Source organism: Nelumbo lutea, chromosome 2 (genome assembly GCF_056320005.1).
Source record: "Nelumbo lutea isolate HS-2025 chromosome 2, American lotus-T2T, whole genome shotgun sequence".
Taxonomy (NCBI): Eukaryota; Viridiplantae; Streptophyta; class Magnoliopsida; order Proteales; family Nelumbonaceae; genus Nelumbo; species Nelumbo lutea.
In genome coordinates this window covers 17,949,501-17,969,820 of record NC_142685.1, presented here as the reverse complement: position 1 = coordinate 17,969,820, position 20,320 = coordinate 17,949,501, and the positions used below count along the sequence as shown (strand labels likewise).

Here is a 20,320-nt window from a genome sequence, read left to right as displayed (position 1 = left end):
TTTAATATTCCAATAGTTAGTTTCTCATTTAATGTTCCAACAATTAATTTTATTCTCTTTATAATACTCTGTAATATCAAGTTAGAGGCATCAAGTTCTTTGCTTTTGTTTTGAGAAGCCTAACGCTTTCTTTGAGAGTTAAGATAATCCTTCTTTTAGATGAATGAGTCCCTTATTCTTTGAGTGAGTGAGATTCAACCTTGTTGCCTCATATTATAAGTCATTTCCCATTAATGAGCCTTCATCCAATTTTCTTCTTCTTCTTCTTCCTTTTTCTTTGAACATTTTTTTTTTTTTTGTATTTTCTCTTCATATTTGATTTGCATCAATAAGAAATCTCACTTACTTATTGGGGAGGTTCTATGCTCATCAAGAAGTTCTAATCTAGAGATGTTTTTTCGAACTGGCCCGAGGAACATGTGCATGAGAGCACCCTTATTCAATCTCAGAACCATATGGCTAGCTTTGGTTGGCGGTCAAATTTGGCCTCGTCACTTTTCTAGTTAGCGGTCAAATTTGATCTCGTGCATGAGAGTACCCTTATATGGACATTTTAAAAAGAGAGGAGTGTATTAGAGCCTAGAGGACCCCTTGCCCTCCATCCTTCCATTTATCCATTTGGAATATCCGGACTATAATCGACCATTCGTGCTCCTTCTTACTGTAAATTTAATCTATCCATGTTCTTATACATTAAAATTGTTTAAATATTATACATTTATCATGCATTTAAATTATACATGAACCTAGAACTATTAATGGGCCAGATATTACTCTAAGCCGACCATTTCCAATATCAATTCATTCCAGATGGATCGGATCAAATCAAATCCAATGAAAATTTGAAGGTACAATTCAATGTCCACGCTTTTCAATCTGTTAAAGTTGGTTTTAATTTAGATTGGGTTCATCCCACACCCGGTCCATTGACACCCTATTTGTATCTTCTGTCAATTGACCAGATATTTGTTTAATCTGACCAAGTCCAATATTAATCCATTACACATAGACCAGGTCCAATCCAATCTAATTCATACTTTGGATCATTAAGGATAGATTTGTCCAATTCAATATGTCTTATTGGTCTGTCCAACCAATTCAAATTGATTTTGATTTGACAATTCCAATCCAAACCTGATCCATTAACACCCTTACATGAACCTAATCCAGCCCAGACCAAAATTAGGCCTGACCAGATCAGATTTTTAATCAAAGCCCAGATGCTATAGCAATTCCAAACAAGTATGGTTCTCATCCTCACTCTGAAGTCCTCTATGTCAAAATTGGACACAGGATATGAAAAAATTATCATGACTTTAGTGCTCTTATCAGATTGTAGTCCAATGATCAGCTAGTGTAATGAGTGTTGTCCTACAGAAAAAAAAAAAAGGAGATGATACGTATAGAGGCAGTTTGGACTACAGGATTATTAATGTGGCCAATCACATCATCCACTCAACTATATACATATACATACCTTTCTTTTCTTATTTTTCAATGTTTTACAATTATATAGGTGATTCAATGCTACTAACAGCCCAATACAATCATTCTTGTAGACATGAATTGAGCTTTTCATGAGCTATTTGAGTTTGACTTGTAAAAAATTCGATTTGGATCAACTTAAATCGAGCTTCAAGCCAAATTGTAACCCAATATGTAGACTCGTTTGTTAGCCAAACTGAGTTTGAATCTAATGAAGTTGGCTCGTAAGACTTGTTATCCTAATCGAACATTAATAAGTGCTCTTATTTGGATAACTGTTTCCCAAGAAACACTTACCCGAATAAGAACATTTACCCAAATTAATAAATCATTTTACCAAGATGCGAACGAGGTTCACGGTAAAGATTAGAAGGTAATATAATCTATTGCTCTATTGTACGTTACCACCTCCAAGGATGAATACCTATTATTTAAGGGTCCTCCATTTGCACCACCGCCAAATTAGAAAGAAAAGAACAGAAAGTTCACACCTAGCTAGAAAAGACAGTTACATAAGATGTGCTGTTCGATCCAATGATATGCTGACCAAGACAGTTCCAATCGTGAGGTTTTGCAATTGTTAACTCAAAATCCAATCAGATTCTAGGTAGGCCAAGTGGGGAATCAATTAAAGAAGTAGGGGGAGGTGGTAGAGAGCAAAATTCAGGTTTCCATGGAAAAGATCCAACCGGGAAAAAAATTGCAGAAAAAGGTTACACTTCTCAGAGGGATCAACAGGCTTGGAAATTTTTTGTTGAATTAGCAAACAGAGAGCCTTGGTGGAGCTTAACAGTAATGTGAACACTCTTAATTAATAATTCTAGCAAGCAAGGTTGTGCTCATGGTTATATTTAATTTGTTCCTAATGAAATTGTTTGTTGACTTACAGGGGGGAGAAGTTTTCAAGTGAAAGCCAGATATAAGATGAATTGAAATCAAATCCGCATATGTTTTTATAGTTTTGTATTTGAATATAACCCTATTCAAATTCGATCTGATGATCTCTTTGCTTCCCTAACAATATGGATCCAAATCCAACGGAGAGCTGAAATGGTTGTTTATGAGTGGAATGGATTCATGGTAACCCTGGATCCATTTAGGTGGAACTTTAAAAGTGAAAGAAAGTAATGGGGAGTGCTTTATTTCTTCAATATGAAGAAGGTGCTAGTGTTTGTGGTTTTTACCTATTGGGAAGAATTGAAAAGTTAGGGATACACAGGGAATGTGAATGGAGGAGCATTTTTTTTGGTGTTAATGGAGAGAAAAACGTGAGAAAGGAGAAAATTTAGGAGAGAATTTGAAGGGGAAAGGAGCATTCTTTTAAAGGGGAATAACCACATTGAGACTACTAGAGAGAGAAATATAACAATTTAAAGACATAATTATGAAATTATAGGTAATAAAGGACGAATCATGAGGAGAAGAGGATACTTTAAAATATTGTTATGATGGGGCCGTTTGGTAACGGCTGAAGTTGCTTAATTGACAGAATTGTTGCTTTGTCTTTTGATTGCTAAAATAATTAAATAAGAAAAATTTCAAGGATACGGTGATCTACAACTTCAGTTTCAGCCATTAAGTAACTCACAAGTCACAACCTCCTCAAAAAATCATTCACTAAAAGCCAAAACAATAAGCTTTTCAGTTCAGTATCCTCAGCTGTTATCAAACGGCCCCTTGGCCAGTTGGCCTTGAGGCTTTGTTTTTCTTTCTTCCTTTTTTATTTTTAGCAAAATCCGTAATTGCTTTTCACACATGTCTCCACATTGAGATGATGTGGAAACATGCGTGGAATGAGGGGAGCACCAATTTAAGCTTAAACAACCACCCTTTCATCTATCTATATATGCATAGATTTTTAATTTTCTTCAAGCTGTCATCATGGAAGGGGGTGGTTTCGGCTATGGACTCTTAGAGAAGAAGCCTCATTTGCTACGACCACTTCCGCCATTAACTGCCATAGACAGATTTCTATGGAGCCCAAGCGACTTATTTCCGAAACACACCGAGATAAACAAGATAAAGCGAGACACGGTTATCTCTGCAAATGGGTTTAGTAGTTTTTCGTCCCCAAGTCCAAGTGGAGGTGGAGCAAGAGCAGCCGACGATGGTTACTCGAGCGGGGTTTTATTACCTAGCAGCACTCAAGATATGAGCTTCATTGATGGACTTTTTGCAGAAGGAGATTCAGTTAATTATAGGCCTGATAGGAATCGCAGTGAGGGTGTAAGAGAGGAGATGAAACTGGGAGAGAAAAACGCAACATGTATGGGAAAGAGAGTGAAAGGTGGCTCTTCTGCTAATTTAATTAAAGGACAGTGGACAGATGAAGAAGACAGGTGATGATATCGGAGACTTCCAGAGGACATTGTTTGCTTTGTTCCTTCTTATAAAATTTTTACTTGATTATATATGGTTTTGATGTTTTGATGTTTTCTTTTTCTTTTTCTTTTTTTCATGTTCTGAAGATTATTAATCAGACTAGTGAAGCAATATGGTGTTAAAAAATGGGCTCTGATTGCTCAGAAGTTGGTCGGTCGGGCTGGGAAGCAGTGTCGAGAGCGATGGCATAATCATCTACGCCCAGATATCAAGGTTTCTTCTCCTCTTCTCCGTTATTTTTCTTCGATCAGCTTATTCACTTTAATTCTCTTGTCCGCATGTTCTGCTTCTTTCTTTATTTGCACCGGTCATGATGTCTCGATGAAGAAGTCTCTACTTTAGGCCTTTCTGAATCTGAGTTTTCTGTATCTGAAATTCTTCATGAATTCCGGTCTTGTACACATAACATAGATTGTGCACTTTGGGACAAAAATTGATGCCTTTATGTACAAACTTATGCCTTTCAGTTAGTCTGTTATTATTATTTTATTGTTGCTTTTTGCTGGTTTAATTAACAAGGCAAAAAGGGGAACTTCATTTGTTTGTCTTGTTTACTGATTAAATGTTTCCGTATAGAATAAATTATATGTTGTCGTAACATCCCAGAAGTCGGTTTTCAGTTGCGGATTCTTCTATACCAAACCTCAGAATTCCTTACTTAGCCTTTGTTATTTTCCTATCACGTTCCTTCTTCATGGCTTGTTGTTGTTCAGCTAGCCTTCATTTTCATGTGACACAGGGAGAACTTTTCCTAAAAAGCATCCTATATTACGTTATAAATTAAGATTTCTTACTTGGAATTTTCTTTGGACAAAAGCACAAAACTTCATCAATACTTGATAATTATTTTTGCATCCCATATACCAATTTATGATGCATTCAAGATTCAACCATGCTTTATGATTGATTTTTTCTTTCCACTTATAATTAATGCTTTATGCTTGCTATTGTCTCAAATTTTCTTGGGTAACTTTGTTGTAGAAGGATACATGGAGTGAAGAAGAAGAGAAACTGTTGGTTGAAGCTCATGAGAAGATAGGGAACAAGTGGGCAGAGATTACAAAGAGAATCCCTGGAAGAACCGAAAATGCAATAAAGAACCACTGGAACGCCACCAAAAGAAGGCAGAATTCAAGGAGAAAGATCAATAAAGCAGCAAACCAAGGAGAAAAATCTCAGTCATCTATACTGCAAGAGTACATCAGAAGAAAGAGCATGAAAGAAAACTCCACCATTGTCAATCCATCCCCCCTCACTAGCTCCACTCTCTCCACAAACCCATCAAGACAATTCAATGCTGTCACACTTCCAGACCCACCATCACCTGATCACTCAACACAAAGAGATGATTCTGCCCGCTCATATGACGAGGAATTGCTCTTCGTAACAGAATTCTTGGAGAGCATTTATCAACAACCATCTGATTATAGTACGGTTGTGGTCTCTACAGAAGGGGATACGTTTGATGGTTGGAATCTTCAAAAACATATGTCATCTGATGATGAGCTTCTGCCCTTTGCTGAGACGGATGAATGTGGTTTCTCCGCCTCTACCGTCCCAATCACAAACATGCATCATAATGTTGATGACATCCCAAGAGAAGTCACCAACCCATCATCACATCTGTATTCAGATGTTTACATCGCTTGTCTCCTGAATGGATCAACTCCATCATCTTCCACAAGTGATCAGAACTACTTCTCTGACAATCCAGAAATCGACCTGCTGATGGAGATGGAACAGTCTTGTTTAAATGTTAAGAAAGAGATGGACTTAATAGAGATGGTTTCTTCTTCTCGGTTCTCTCAAAGCAATACGTAGCGGCAGCGTTGTGTCCCGAATATGAATCTACTGGAAACTCTTTTCTCAACTTGGAGGTCTCATAACTGTTCTATAGATTGATTGAAGTTTGATCTTCGCAGAAATGTGATTCTCGTGTAGGATTATTGACCGAACAGAAAGCGTGGTTCTCTGTTCTGTAGTAAGCGTTTCTGACAAATACTTAAATGTCGAGTTGTACTGCAGTCATCTCTCTAGCTTTGACGAGAAACTCAGAAACTTACTTAAACATCCCTGTATTTTCTGACAAATGCTTTGTCTCGAACAAAAGTTGACATAATGCATTTATCAAAATTTATGAGTAGGTTTTGATTAATTAAAGCTTTCTTTTTTTTTTTTTGGTACTAATTAAAGCTTTTTCCGTGTCATGTCTTTCTGAAATCATAGATCATAGATTTTCAAATATATATATATATATATATATATATATATATTATCTTTTGAGACGAAGGCTATAGGCATATTGTGAGCCGGGCCGGGCCAGAAGAGCCCACTTTTTTTTTTGTGGCACTCACATGGCTTGTGCCCTGTGAAATAATTGGCGCAATGAAGTGAGATGACATATTGGGCATTTGAAGAGAGAATAATATAATGGTATTAACTGTATATATTCATAATAACAAGGACATAATTATAATTCTAATGCTTCCATTTAGGGCTATAAATGAATTCGGATGGGATCCAATCACATTCACATCCGATCGTGGATCCAAATCTGATACATCAGATTTTGGTTCGGATTCAAATTTAATTCCAGTCCATCTTATTCTGCTTAAAATGAATAAGAAGTTAACACAAGTTTTGAAAAGTTTATAATTTTTAATTAATACATATGAAACAAATAATAAATGTATATAAATATAAAATAGGGTTATTTATTAAAACACCCCTATAATTTCATTAATTTATTAAAACATACCTTATAGTTTGTGTTTTACTAAAACATCCTCTACAGTTTGTGATCAATTTACTTAATCGATCTTCCATTAGATAAAATAGAAAATGACAATTTTAACCCTAATATCCATTCAAATAAATTTAATCAAAAGAAAATAAAAACAAAAATATCTTTTTTGCTCCTAGTAAAACACAAACAACCACTCTATTTTACTCTATTTAGTCAATTTTATTTTCTATACAAAAAGTGTTAGGGGTACTTTTGGAATAATAAACCATGGATCCATACCCTTGAACATTTTTCACTCGGTTTAGGGGTACTTTTGGAATAAACAACCATGGGTTCTTGCCCTTAAACATTTTCTAGTTACTTCAGGTGATTGTGTTAAAATTTTCAGATGGTAAGATAAATAGTTCTTAATGAAAGGTCGATTATGTAAATAGTTTGTAAACTATAAGGGATGTTTTAATAAAATGCAAATTATATGGTAGGTTTAAGTAAATTTGTGAAACTATATGGGGTGTTCTAGTAAATGACCCTATAAAATAGGGCAACTTCCCGATTAGTACCCTATACTTTGGGCCTAGTGCAACTTTTGTTCCTGAACTTTAAAACGTGACAATTCAGTATCTGGACTTTCAAAACGTGTCAATTTAGTACCTACTATTAACTAGCTCATTAACCAGCCGTTAAGTGGCATTTGAAAAGACATAAATGCCCTTCGAGTGTCACCTAATTTTCTTTATCAACCATCCAAACGTTGATAAAAATAAACAGTCCCAAATCCTTGCCTCTTCTATTCAAGAAAGTTGGTGTCACCGGAATGCCTATTGAGACGTGATCCTAACTTTCTTGAATAGAAGATGCAAGGATTTGGGACTGTTTATTTTTATCAACGTTTGGATGGTTGATAAAGAAAATTAGGTGACACTCGAAGGGCATTTATGTCTTTTCAAATGCCACTTAACGGCTGGTTAACGAGCTAGTTAATAGTAGGTACTAAATTGACACGTTTTGAAAGTCCAGATACTGAATTGTCACGTTTTAAAGTTCAGGAACAAAAGTTGCACTAGGCCCAAAGTATAGGGTACTAATCGGGAAATTGCCCTATAAAATACTATAAAAAGAGTGAATTAGGTGTTTGTAGAGGCAAAAATACACAAAGGATGTTTGGAAGCGTGGCCGTTTTTCTGAAAAACGGTGCCATGTTGGATCCACGTAGGTGATTCAACAAACACCCACATACATAATTGTTTGGTTCAAACATTTTTTGAAAAAACGCTAAAAAATAGGCATGCCTCGTAAATTGGGACCCAATTGTTGCATGAAATGTCAAACTTGGTGTTTCATGCTTCGTTGAATTGTTGCCCAACGGTTGGCTGATATGGAAAATACGTGGTAGAAAAATGATGATGAAAATCACCTTACCAAACAACATAGTGTTGCTCACCGCCTACATGGTAGAAACACTCCCAAACATATCAAGGCATTTTTTATGAAAAACAGGTCTAGCAAGCATGGACATTTTTTTTTTGAAAATTGATCCCAAAAAACACCCACGCATCCAAACACCATCTAAATGTTTATGATAAAGAAAACACATATATGATAGATACGAGGATGTAGGGTTGGCTATCCATGAAATCGGATTCAGTCAACGCAAGGTCCTTGCCAACAACCTTTATAGCCTTGCATTGGAAATATCTCCCCCAAAACATAGAAGTACGTAGATGTTCCCAATGCAAGGCTGTTTGAATGGGTCTTGCACTAACTGAAGCTGATCCCATTATCCATGTATGCTCCTTTGCATCGCATCTTTGCTTTGATTGGATTGGAAGCATTGTTACATTTTTCCCATTGCGTAGACCCACCAGGAAAATCGTTGGGTAATTTGAATGATTGAATTTCCAATTTTGAACAAATTAATAACTCGAATCCCAAAGCCATCATCAATAGGGGTGTCCATGAAAAATCGAACCAAACCGAGAAAATTGAAATGCAAAATGCAGTTAATCGAATCAATTGGTTCAGTTTCGGTTTGAAATTTTTGAAAAACTAAAGGATCGGTTCGGTTTTCGGTTAACCTATAAAAAATCGATGGTTAACCGAACCGACTGGTATATATATTTATATGTATATTTTATATATATTTTTAATATATGTCACATATTTTCTATGAATTTTATATAAATATATATTCATTATGTATAAATATATACTTATATTATATTTATAATGATCTATTTACAAATATATTATATACTTTTAAAATATTTATAATATAATATTATACATATATTTATATAATATATATTATAAATATAAAAAATAAAAAAACCGAACAGGTCAAAAATCGAAACCAGCGGACCAGTTAACCGGTGTACCAGTTTGGTTTCGATTTGGCAAAATGAAAAAACCGGTACCACCGGTTTGGTTTACAAAAATGGTCCTGAACCATGGACACGCCTAATCATCAAGCATCATGCATGGACAATAACTAAGGGTGGCCACAAGCCGAGCCTTTCATGAGCTATTCGAGAGCTTGAAGATCGGTTTAAACCAAGCTTTGAGCCGAATTTGAGCATAATATATAGGCTCGTTTGCTAATCGAGTCAAGTTCGAGCCTAGTGAACCTCGACTCGTGAGGCTCGCTAGCCTAGTATTAAATAAATAATTTTTATTATATATATGTACATACATATATACATATATATATAATAAATAATTGTATTATATATAATAATAATATTTTTATTTTTTACGCATAATAGTAAATAATTTTTATAACTCTTAATTTTTATCTTAAGAATAAAAAAATAATTTTATACATGTACTTTTAATTTAAAAAAATAAAACTTGACTTATAGTCAAACATGAGCCAAGCTGAACTCGAACTTGTGAGCTACAAACCGAGCCAAGCTCGAACTCAAGTCTTCAACTCAAATCGAGCTCGAGCTCGAGCTCAAATAGACAATTATCCGTCTCAACTAGAATCCACCACCCCTAACAATAACAATACTAATAGATAGAATCAAATATAAAAATTAAAAGCATTTTGATTTTTGATACAAACGCCCCACATGCACATCTCAGTGCGCATTGGAAACATTTTTCATACTTATCAATGGGAGATGTTCCCAATACAAAGTTGAGATGTACAATGGGGCACAGATGTGCATTCTCCGCGGGCCTCATGGACTGTTCGCCAAGGTTTCGCCTTCCAAATTCGGATCCAATGGTGAGAATTGAGGTGGCAATTGATAACACTTTTTAGGTCTAGTGTCTAAAAACTGATTCGGTGTTGCTCTGAAAATTGATATGTAGATTGGAAATTATAAGCTTGCAGCCCGTCTCCTAACGTGCTCCAGAACTAGCACAAAGTCGAAAATACCCTTCTAAAAATTTTGAAATGACACGACTTACCCCTGTTTAACCCCAAAACCTAAAAAAACTCGTTCATTTGTGTTTTCTCTCTCTCTCTATCGAGCAAAGGAGAAGGAAGATCTCCGCTACGCGTTTGAAGATTGCTCCAGGTTTCATGGCCGCCTACACATCTGAATATGGACTCACAAAGCATAACCAACATCCAACTGCAATCCCCCCAGCAAACCGTATCCGCATTCGGAAGATCGCCGCTGCGCGTCTGAAGCTCTAGGTTTCACGGCCGCCACCTGTACGTCTGAAGATTGCTCTAGGTTTCATGGTTGCCTGCACATTTGAATATGGACTCACAAAGCATAACCAACATCCAACTGCAATCCCTCCTAGCAAACCGTACCTGCGTTCGGAAGATCACCGCTGTGAGTCTGAAGCTCTAGGTTTCATGGCCGCTGCCTGCACGTCTGAATATGCCGTCGTGTTCGACAGCAATGGCTTCTTATTGTCTCCAGCAACTGCAATCCCTCCTGACAAACCGTACCTGCGTAGACTGTTCGCAGAAAACCCCACATCAGCATCGACTGCTCTGGCAATGGGCCTTTGTCTCCTTCGGAGTTTTCATGTGCCTTGACTACTCCGACAAGCACCGAAGCCTTGGGGTTCACATAAGCTTCGTCCGTTTTCGAACCCCACCTCAAGAAAATGGTCTTCACCTCCCGTTTCGTCTCCGGCAACTACAATCACTTAACGTTTTCTTCACCACCCACGGCATCCCAAAGAATCTCAGAAATTGGTCTGCACCGCCCTTATAACAGTAATTTTTTATTTATTATTTTGAATTGAATATAATTTATTTTTTATGATTTTTTTGTATTAATTATTTATTATTTTAATTTTTATTACTGTTCATTATTTTAATATTTTTTAACTATTTTAATATCAGCGACTAGTTATTTATTATTAATTATTAATGATTGATATTATTAATTTTTATTAATAGTACAAATTGATAAATTATTTGAATTTGATAACAAAAATATATAAATTATTTTATATAAAATAATACAAATTGAATTCAAAAGTAAATCTTTCAAACTTTTAAGATTTTAGATTTCAGATTTATCAAACCTCACGGCCGACCACTTTATAATTTAGATTCACAGTAAGCGCTTAACCTACCCATGCCAAAGTTTTTCAAATGGGAATTCGCCCGTCTCTCGGTCAGATTCAAACCATGTTTGGGTAGTATTTCTGCAGTCTGCAGCTCATGCTTACACCACCATACATACCGATGATAACATGGTCCCATTGTCCCAATTCTCTGATTTCCTGATTAATAGTGTTAGAGAAGGGAAGAACTATGTACCAAGATTTATTTGATTTAATGGAATTATTAGCCCAAGGATTTCTAAAAGTAAATGCCATGTGATCTAGTATTAATCGTTTGATAAATGGAATTGTAATCTTTCAAAAATATTATTAGAATTAATTGTTATTAAAGGTCTTTTGATTTTAACAAATTTCATTTCAGCACCAGTTACCCGAGGAAGAGATTGGGTCATCTTTCTAAACCCATAACTGTTGTGATCAATGCTTCCATCCCATTATTTCAGTCCTTATTTTGTTTGGGCGGTCATTTCCCTCTCCTCGGCCCACTATCAGCTGCAGGAGATGGGTTGCCAAATTTCATCCGTACTCTCTTATTAGATGTACTGGCACAAGCAAGCTACACACCCCTTGCTCCACGGAATGGAGGCTACACAAACCCGGGGGTAGCCCTTCCCCAACAGCCCTCTCAACAAATATGATCCAAGCAGCTTGGTTGTCTTCTCCCTAAACACATGCTTGTGTTCCATTTGCATGTTGGTTTCCCTCTATATTTCAAATCTTTCATAGTTTATGTTACAAAATTTCTCTTGGAATTCTTTCTTTTTGTCATTCATATAAAATAAAATAAAATACTCCAAGGTATAGTAACCAGCCCAACTTCAGCTTCAGTCTTTAAGCTCACAACCTCAACATAACCACTAAAACACAACAATTAAGTCATTCATTTCATCCACTCGCTGTTATCCAACAGCTCCCAAATCAGAGACACTGAGACACATTAGGACCAAACTTTTTTTTTTTTTTTTGATAAATAGCACTTCCATTAACAGAGCAACAAACTAGACCAGACGCCAGCTACAAGAAAAAGAAACAGAACACTACAGAACCAACTAACAAACTACACTACTAGAACCTAACCAACACAGAAAGCAGCTGCTGAGAAGATTATAAGTCAGTCTTTGGAAAGAATAATAATAAGCTTTTAACAAAAAGATGATATCCTGCTGCAATGCCTTTACGAGATCTTGATTAATCATACTCCTTCACAATATGTTGTGATTGCTTCAGATAACTTGAGATCTTCAAAAATCGCTTTTTAGCTTCTGCTTCCGGATAAGTAGGAAGAAGCATTAGAACAGTACATAAACATACCATTGCATTTTAGCATGTCAAAATCCAACGGACAATATAGTATACAGAGTCATTTTAAGTTCAGTCAGTTTCTATAAATGAAGATTTCTTCGCAGTTCAATCAAAATTTAATGGATGCAAGAACAAAGATAAATTCAACTGATAAACCATATCATTGCATACGGCTTTTTATCAGTGAACTACCCAAAACTGATCTTATTATAAAACCATCTATTTATTCTTCTCTCAAAATTTCTGAATAAGTTAAAGAATGTTGCAGGATTATGTGAAATTACAACTGATGCACTTTCATAAAATAACAGTAATAATAACTATATATTATAATTATATGGATACTTGCAATTCTTAGACATCATAAACGAATGGATGTCTGATGCCTATTTCTTATTGCTTCATTAACTGATCTTAGAATACCAATCTCTGTTTCCTAAAATAAATGAATCTCCAACTTATTTTAGCAGATTTTGCCTTTTTTCCTGCGTCCGTCCTTGAAAACTAGACAAGGCTTTCCTTTTTGCCTGTCTAAGTGGCAGCAACATGCATTTTATGAGCTTCTTTCCAGGATGAGTCGGTTCCACAATCAGGACATTTTAGCCCTGGCAAAGAAAACTCCTGCGAACAGACCTAGTAACAACCAAAACATGAACAATAACATTTTAGCCCTGGCAAAGAAAACTCCTGCGAACAGACCTAGTAACAACCAAAACATGAACAATAGCATTAAGCTAGATAAAGCTTAAAGCATAACAGTTGTCGATAGCATTAAGTCTGCTAATTACCAAATAGTATACTGAAAAGGTTTGGCAGGCTCAGTGGAACTTTGAACAGATATATACCAGCGATAGAGATAGGGATCTTGTTCAAGGAACCCACCAGACTGCAAAAGATGAACAAATTGTTTACAATCTCACAAATTGAACCGAGTTACTTTTTTGTTTAGAAATCCTTTACTTTGATTATACATGTTCATGTGCATTGTGTAGCATGAAGAGGTCAGATGGATGACATATAAGTGGATGTTCTGAGGTAGATGCTTGACATTGATTGTAAAATGGCTAAAGTCCCCGTGATGATGTTATCAGACACTTGCTTTGAATAATACTACAACTGTCTAGGTCACACTTGTTATGTCAAATTAAGAACACATTTAGATGGATGACACATTAATGCAGTGAGTTGATGTTTTGAGGTAGATGCCTGAGATTGATATGTCAAATGGCTAAAGTCTCCGTGACAATGATGTTATCAGACTGACTTTGAATACCACTGCAACTGTCTAGGCCACACTTGTTATGCCAAATTAAGAACAGATTTTGAGAATTATGGTTCATTTTATAAAGCTATTGAGGTTCACCTTACCTATAAGTAGTGGGGCCAGTTTGATTTAAAAACCACATAGAAGTAAAGCTAATGGATAGTCCAAGCAATCCACTGACTGTTGCCACAAACCAAAACATTGGAATCCTAATTATGTCCCTGCATATGGAAATCAGGGGAACATGAGAAAGCACGATGTTGTAACAAGCACAAGTCATAAAACAGTGACCACATTTACTAATTAGATGGAAAATCCCTCCAAAAAGCAAAAAGGACAATGCAGCTTCAGCAAATAAGAATATGCTTACGCATTATGTACATATTCCCATTCATTAAAGAGAATGATCAAGAAGATGGCAAAAGGTAGAGAAAGTGCATTGTTAAGCAACACCATTGAAACTTCATTGAGTGACCCAGATCTTGTTGATTGCTTTGCTGTGTCCATCACCCGCCGCAGGGTCAGCTATTAAGAAAAATAAGTAATGAACATGAGACGAAAATTGAGGGAGAACAAAAGATAAACCATACCGGATAAATTAAGTACAAATCAAGCAGGGGATTATAAAAGACACATACTGAGTAGCCTGCTGTGAGAATGCAATTCATAATTTGCCATGCATAGCCCACTGCATCAAAAGAGAGGTCTGTGATTCCACCACTCAGAGCAGATATAATCTGCAAACACATGGAGAACAAGGCATCCATCAATTAAAAAATGATAGTTAGAATTTCAAATCTATTAGCATGAAAAGGAAAGTAGTTAACAAGCCTCACAATACACAAAGGCTTTTTATTAAACCACCAATTTCATACTAGTAGAGATAAATGCACATTTTGCAGAAAAAGAATTCAAAACAATATGAGCATTATGGCATTTTCATGAGGTATGAAGTTCATTACTTGACAAGAAAATGCTTTAAGTTTTCAAAATGTTAATAAATATGCCTCAATTTATGTTTTCCACCTATTCTAATATTTTTCCATGGAAGCAAAACAAAGCCTCCTCAATCTTTGTAACTAAATTTGCACAGGAAAAGACATGGACAAAGTGCCTGCTGAAAAAAAAAAGTCATATTTCTGTTAACAAAAAGAAAAGAATAGTGCAGTCATTAGGAGACTTCACATTTCATCTGCAAGCAAATAAATATCCCAAAGAGATACAAAATAATAAGCGACTCAGTTCATGGAAAAAGACATGATGTACCATTAAGAACATGGCCATCCACACTTTATGATTCTGACGCTTCCTGAATATATATAATTCTCCAATTGCCGTTAAAATATTTGTCACATTCTTCAGGATTGTGACCATTGCAATGTTTATGTGCTTCAAACTGAAAAAAATATAATAATAATGCAAAGAATAAGTGAAGGGGTTGATGGCTATTCAGCAAATTGGTATTTCTAAAAACTTTGATCATGAAGTAAAAGAGCACATATTGCTTTCCAATTTACTTCTACATGGTTAAGGAAACTTTCTTAAAACTAAACTAAGGCTGATACATATTGATCACAAAAAGAGTAAAATGTATGGCTGTGCATCATACCTATACATGCCCGTCACAAGCATGCCAACGAATATTATATTTACAGGAATCCATACTTTAATCAGCTTCCAAGTCAGCTTTTCAGTTGAGACTGCTTGAAAGAAGCTCAATGCAATAACAACCACAACGCTGACTAAATTCTACAAACAAGCACAATAGAAAGGTGTCATGCCTTATCTTCTAGCACCCAGAAAAATAAAAAATCAAGAGACCCTGTGGAGCACCCAGAAGAATGGTGACTTCTAGCACCTTCACAAGTTCAGTAGGAACAAGAACATTTGGATAGAGAAGTGCTAAGTATACATGTTCTAACCTAGTATTTCTTTTCATTTTCACTTGGCAGCTAATTAGAACTGAATAAAAGGCCAAAAAGCAAGAGTGCCTAACTGTTATGGAACTTCTAAACAAGGCACCATGGCATTTCTTTGTAAGGGAAAAAACTGTCTCATAGATAAGATTACATGCCCAGAATACCTGATAGAACATTAGTGATATGCCTGCATTGAAACCATAACTTGAGAGGACAACTTTGTTGAGCAATATCATGCTGCAAGATGAAATACAATATGCTGTTCCAGACAGTAGAGGTCCAGATCTTCGTTCAGTTACATGTTCCCACTTAGCATCTTCATCAACCTGAAGATTGACATTACTGCGAAGTATTGCTCGATTTCCTCTAGCAAACAAGAATAGTTGAAATTATTTAGTTTTCCTAACAAGTAAAAAGGGCCCATTACCCAATGTTGGACAGAGTTATATATGTGGTCTTGGGAAGGGTGAAGTTTTAATAAATAATTATTCAGGTACCAGTCAATTCATATATACTTAAAAAAAAATACCTTGAGAACCAGAGAAAAAATTAATGAAAATGTAAATTAACATTTTTACAGGAAAGAAAATAAAAGAGGAGATTATGTGAGAATATTAACAATTGATAAAAACTTCCTCCAGATTTCTTAAATTAAAGTTACAAATAATTAATAATACAAAGCAACTATTATATGAACTGAAGAAAATCAGGTATATATCAAGAACCCAAAGAACAAATTAACGAAACAAAGCAAAAGAAAAAATGAAGAAATAAAAAGAAGTATGCACTTCTTTGGTAGACAATCTTAGGGATATATATGTTCTATTTTTAGTAATCTAGGGATAGAATAACTTGGAACTAATAAGAAGATTAAAATGTTCTACCTGTTATTGGTAGCTCTTCGTACAACATTTGTTGCTATATTGATAAATGACTTGTTCCCATGCTTGAGAAAACCATCAAATATCTTGTAAACTATACTATCTCTATCCCCAAAAGTTATTTTTCCATTTAAAGGTCCAAATGCTGATTGGTTGCAATCATGGCAAACAACTTCATTCAGTTCTAAATCAGCTGTCATTGCACTGCACATGCAACAAGCAGTTATTGAATTAAAATGATGACGACAGATTTTATGCCTATACAACTGCTTGGGAACATTTGAAGAGAAGGAACATCAAACCAAGTTATTTACCTTTAAGCACCAATTACATGTCCAAAATCTTGACACTATGACCAATAGGAATAAAGCCTGGAACCAAGGATGAAAATGTCATGATTAATAATTTCACTACTTCAGTAAGAAACTTAGGGACTGTGAAAGTGAATGTCTTCAATATTCATAAAAGAAAAAGTGAATGTCTTCAATATGTTCACTCAATTGTCATCGAATTCAGAGCCAACTGCCTACAGTTGATAAATAGCTACAACAACATATCCTCCAAAGAAAAAAAAATACTTTTCTGGCATGAATAATGGTATGAGAAAAATTAATGTACTCCACTTAAAAATCAACCTACTACATCAAAGTTTTCACAAGTTTTTCCAAATAAATAATTAGGCAAAGCCCCAAAAATCATAAAGAACAAAATTGTTTGAAAAAGCAAAATGAAAAGCATTCCTAACATGAGCATCTAAGGGAATCAGATATTGTACAGCAGGATTGAGAAAGGAATGTATGAATACGTGGCTTGGCATGATTAGAAATTTCCCCTTGCACTTTCTATTAGACCTTTCCATATTTAAGGTTTCCATTTCCTTTTAACGTTTTTGCTTTAAAGACATACATTGCAATGCTTTCTATACTTGGATAAACTGATCTAACTGGAAAGACAACTAAGCACAGCAGGCAGTTAAAGTTTGATAAATTCTTATCAAAGCAATTAACAAGGATCCATGCAAAAAAAGAAGACGAGGAAATTAGTGAGTAGAAGTAGAAAAGTTAAGAATGGTCCTAACTTTCACAGTGTAGAGTATCAATTTCTTTTTTTAACCTAAACCTATCAACTGCTGTACATATTTGTGAAAATTTTGGAAACCTTGATACCGCAAAAGTGATGCTTTCTCATTAACAATTGTTCCAAAATTGTATCCTCTGCTTGTGGTTAAACCAGGCATTTGATTCCATGGATAAGGGGAAACAGGAAAAGAGAAGGATGAAAAAGATGTAGAATCCTTCTACTAAACTCTTGGATGTTAGAAAATAAGCTTTTTAGAGGTATATCATATGGAGATCTGGACAGGAACTTGCTTCAGTCTTGAGTTCCTCATGTTTTATTGATGCCAATAGAGCCATGCTTCCTCCCAGGACTCCCTCTGAGTTTGTCCTCCAGTTTGATGGAAGTAGTAGAAAAGCAGCTGGTCATCAGGCTGAAGCAGGTATTGGGGGATGGATTTTTAAATCAAACAATGATCTGGTCTGGGCCTTTAGTGGTCCTATTGGTGAGAAAGATGATGCTGAAGCTGAGATTCAAGTGCTGTTATTGGGTCTCAGGTCTCAGGGCTGCTGCTGTGCTACGCCTCCCCTCAGTTGTTGTAGAAGGGGACTCAAAAAGTTTTTTCAGCTGGATGCAAGGCAGGCCCATGGAGATTCAACTTTTTCTCGAATGAAATCAAGGAAATCTTAGCTAGTTTGGAGTGCAGTTTCAGGTGGATTCCGAGGGCATTCAATAGCATGGTAAATGGCTTGGCTAAAGCTGGGGTGGGGAGTGGTGTCTTCCACTGTATGCGAGACATTACTGCTAGCAGATGGGGTATCTTCCTCTGTAGTCAAGTGATTACAGGTATTGTTGCAAAATAGACTCAACCATTGAATGTTTCCTGCTAGCTCATGCATTTAGATATCCTAAGCCTTGGCATTCTGAATACAGCTTTGACCAACTAAATAAATCTATACAGAACAATATTGTCTATAATTAAAGTGTTGCCAAGAAGATTAAGAAGAATCTTCGAAAAGATCACGGGCAAGATTTGTAGATAAAAATGAACGCAAATTCATTTAACAGGCATAATTATTTTTATAAGATATCATAACTTCATTGTGACAGAACAATATTGTCTATAATCAACATTAAGAAGAATCCTCTAAAGATAACCGGGCAAAATTTGTAGATAAAAATGACCATAACTTCATTTAATATGCATGGAAAAAGGATCAAGCATTCAACAGAAAAGGATAGCCTTAGTTTCAACCACCTTCAATTAGTTCTACCCAAAATTTACTAGTTGACCATATTGGCCACTGCAACTAACAAAGCCCCCTTACAAGTTATGGAGTGAATTTAATATACAGAACACCGATTCGGTGAACCGAAATTAAATGATTACATACATAATGTGTCTCAAATAGAAATTCGTCAAAGCATAAAAAACAATGGAACAAAACGGTCATCGAAAACCAGAAATATTCATCGAAGTAGCAAAACTGGAGAAGAAAATATGAAGATTTACATATTAAAAGACCTAACCAGTAAAGCCTTAAGACTGTTCGATCTTCCAATACGGTTTCGATCTTCTGAATTCTGATGTCCTCAGAATCAACGAAGTGCAGCAAGAATATCAAATAATATAACAAAACGGAAATGTTCTAATTGATTGAAATAAATGTATCGAGAGAAAGAAATAGAATTTATTTTCAGTAATTTTACCTTAAGCAAGGTATGAAACACACCTACACCTAGTAGGGAAGAAGAAAGAAAATGGAGTCATGCCATCGACGTGAGTGGTGAGGTAAGCTCAAACTTTTTAAGTTAGTACGCAAAGCGAATGAAAAACAAAGGGGAAAGGTACGTGGCGAGAGTGGAGAATGGGGAGGGTTAATGATGTTGGAAGTCTGCAATAGAAGAAACCGAAAGACAGAGAAATGAAGAGAAGACACAGAAACCGAGATTCCAGGATGGAAAAGATCAAGATGACCGCCCAAGAAATAGAAAAAGAGCAATGGAGGTCTATAGCTAATAAATCTACCCGAGATCCAAAAAGAAGTCAATTGCTTCGAACCCATAGTTCTGTGTTGACACATTAAAGTAGGGTTTATGTAACGTGTTTTACATGGCTTGGGCTTGCTTTATTGAATTGAACGTCTTCGTTTCGATTCGAAAGCTGTGAATCTGTGATAAACAAACAAACTGCAAATGAGCAAAAGAGGAGGAGAGAGAGAGAGAGAGAGAGAGAGAGAGAGAGAGGAGGAGGAGGAGGAAGAATGTGAATGTGATGACTGATCCTATGAGTCGATGACACATCCCGCAAAACAAATAAAAACAACTTTTTTCGGTTTTAAATAACTTCCTTCTTCAACGGCTCCCCATCCAGTGTGAACGGTCTCGCTCCCGCATCTATGGGCTTTGCATTCTGACCGTTTGATTAGTGGAAAGGAAATTAAGGACTGGAAGTGCCACTTCCCTTACCTAGGTAAGTCTATCATCTATGGTTGTGTTATGGTATGTTTACGCATCTTAATTTTGACGTATTGAACTCATACGAGAGTTCAGTTCAGATTTGCGACCGACAAACGCTCCCAACACTGTTCCAATAAGCCGTTGTAGTAGACAGTAAGTAGTTCTCGTACGAGTTCGGTTTGGTTGAATTTGATGTCACTGCTGTGTATAATGAATGAATTCGGTGTGGGTAGGAGATCCAAGCTCCCACAAGGGTCAGGAGTGGATTGTGGGGGCATATACGCTT

The 20,320-nt window shown here is 35.9% G+C and overlaps 2 protein-coding genes across 5 annotated transcripts; one reads left to right on the top strand and one right to left on the bottom strand.

Annotated features, from left to right (window-relative positions):
• Nucleotides 1–3,363: 3,363 nt before the first annotated feature.
• On the top strand, nucleotides 3,364–5,798 carry LOC148868929 (transcription factor MYB119-like). Its single transcript, XM_088967172.1, has 3 exons — nucleotides 3,364–3,824; nucleotides 3,954–4,080; nucleotides 4,849–5,798. Exons 1-3 carry the CDS (start codon nucleotides 3,367–3,369, stop codon nucleotides 5,686–5,688), a joined length of 1,425 nt encoding a protein of 474 aa, XP_088823298.1. The 5' UTR covers nucleotides 3,364–3,366; the 3' UTR covers nucleotides 5,689–5,798.
• Nucleotides 5,799–12,658: 6,860 nt separating this feature from the next.
• LOC148868928 (GDP-mannose transporter GONST2-like) lies at nucleotides 12,659–19,984 on the bottom strand. Of its 4 annotated transcripts, XM_088967664.1 has the most exons (12): nucleotides 19,285–19,831; nucleotides 19,105–19,158; nucleotides 16,833–16,889; nucleotides 16,522–16,722; nucleotides 15,802–16,003; nucleotides 15,328–15,467; nucleotides 14,985–15,114; nucleotides 14,357–14,455; nucleotides 14,089–14,243; nucleotides 13,823–13,939; nucleotides 13,243–13,340; nucleotides 12,659–13,087 (listed from the first exon to the last, which is right to left on the bottom strand). In XM_088967664.1, exons 4-12 carry the CDS (start codon nucleotides 16,716–16,718, stop codon nucleotides 13,044–13,046), a joined length of 1,182 nt encoding a protein of 393 aa, XP_088823790.1. In that variant the 5' UTR covers nucleotides 16,719–16,722; nucleotides 16,833–16,889; nucleotides 19,105–19,158; nucleotides 19,285–19,831; the 3' UTR covers nucleotides 12,659–13,043. The 4 variants fall into 4 exon arrangements, with proteins under 4 accessions (XP_088823790.1, XP_088823788.1, XP_088823789.1 ...); XM_088967662.1 differs by lacking the exon at nucleotides 19,105–19,158 and having other exon boundaries at nucleotides 19,285–19,984; XM_088967663.1 differs by lacking the exon at nucleotides 19,285–19,831 and having other exon boundaries at nucleotides 19,105–19,240.
• Between the last annotated feature and the right edge of the window lie 336 nt (nucleotides 19,985–20,320).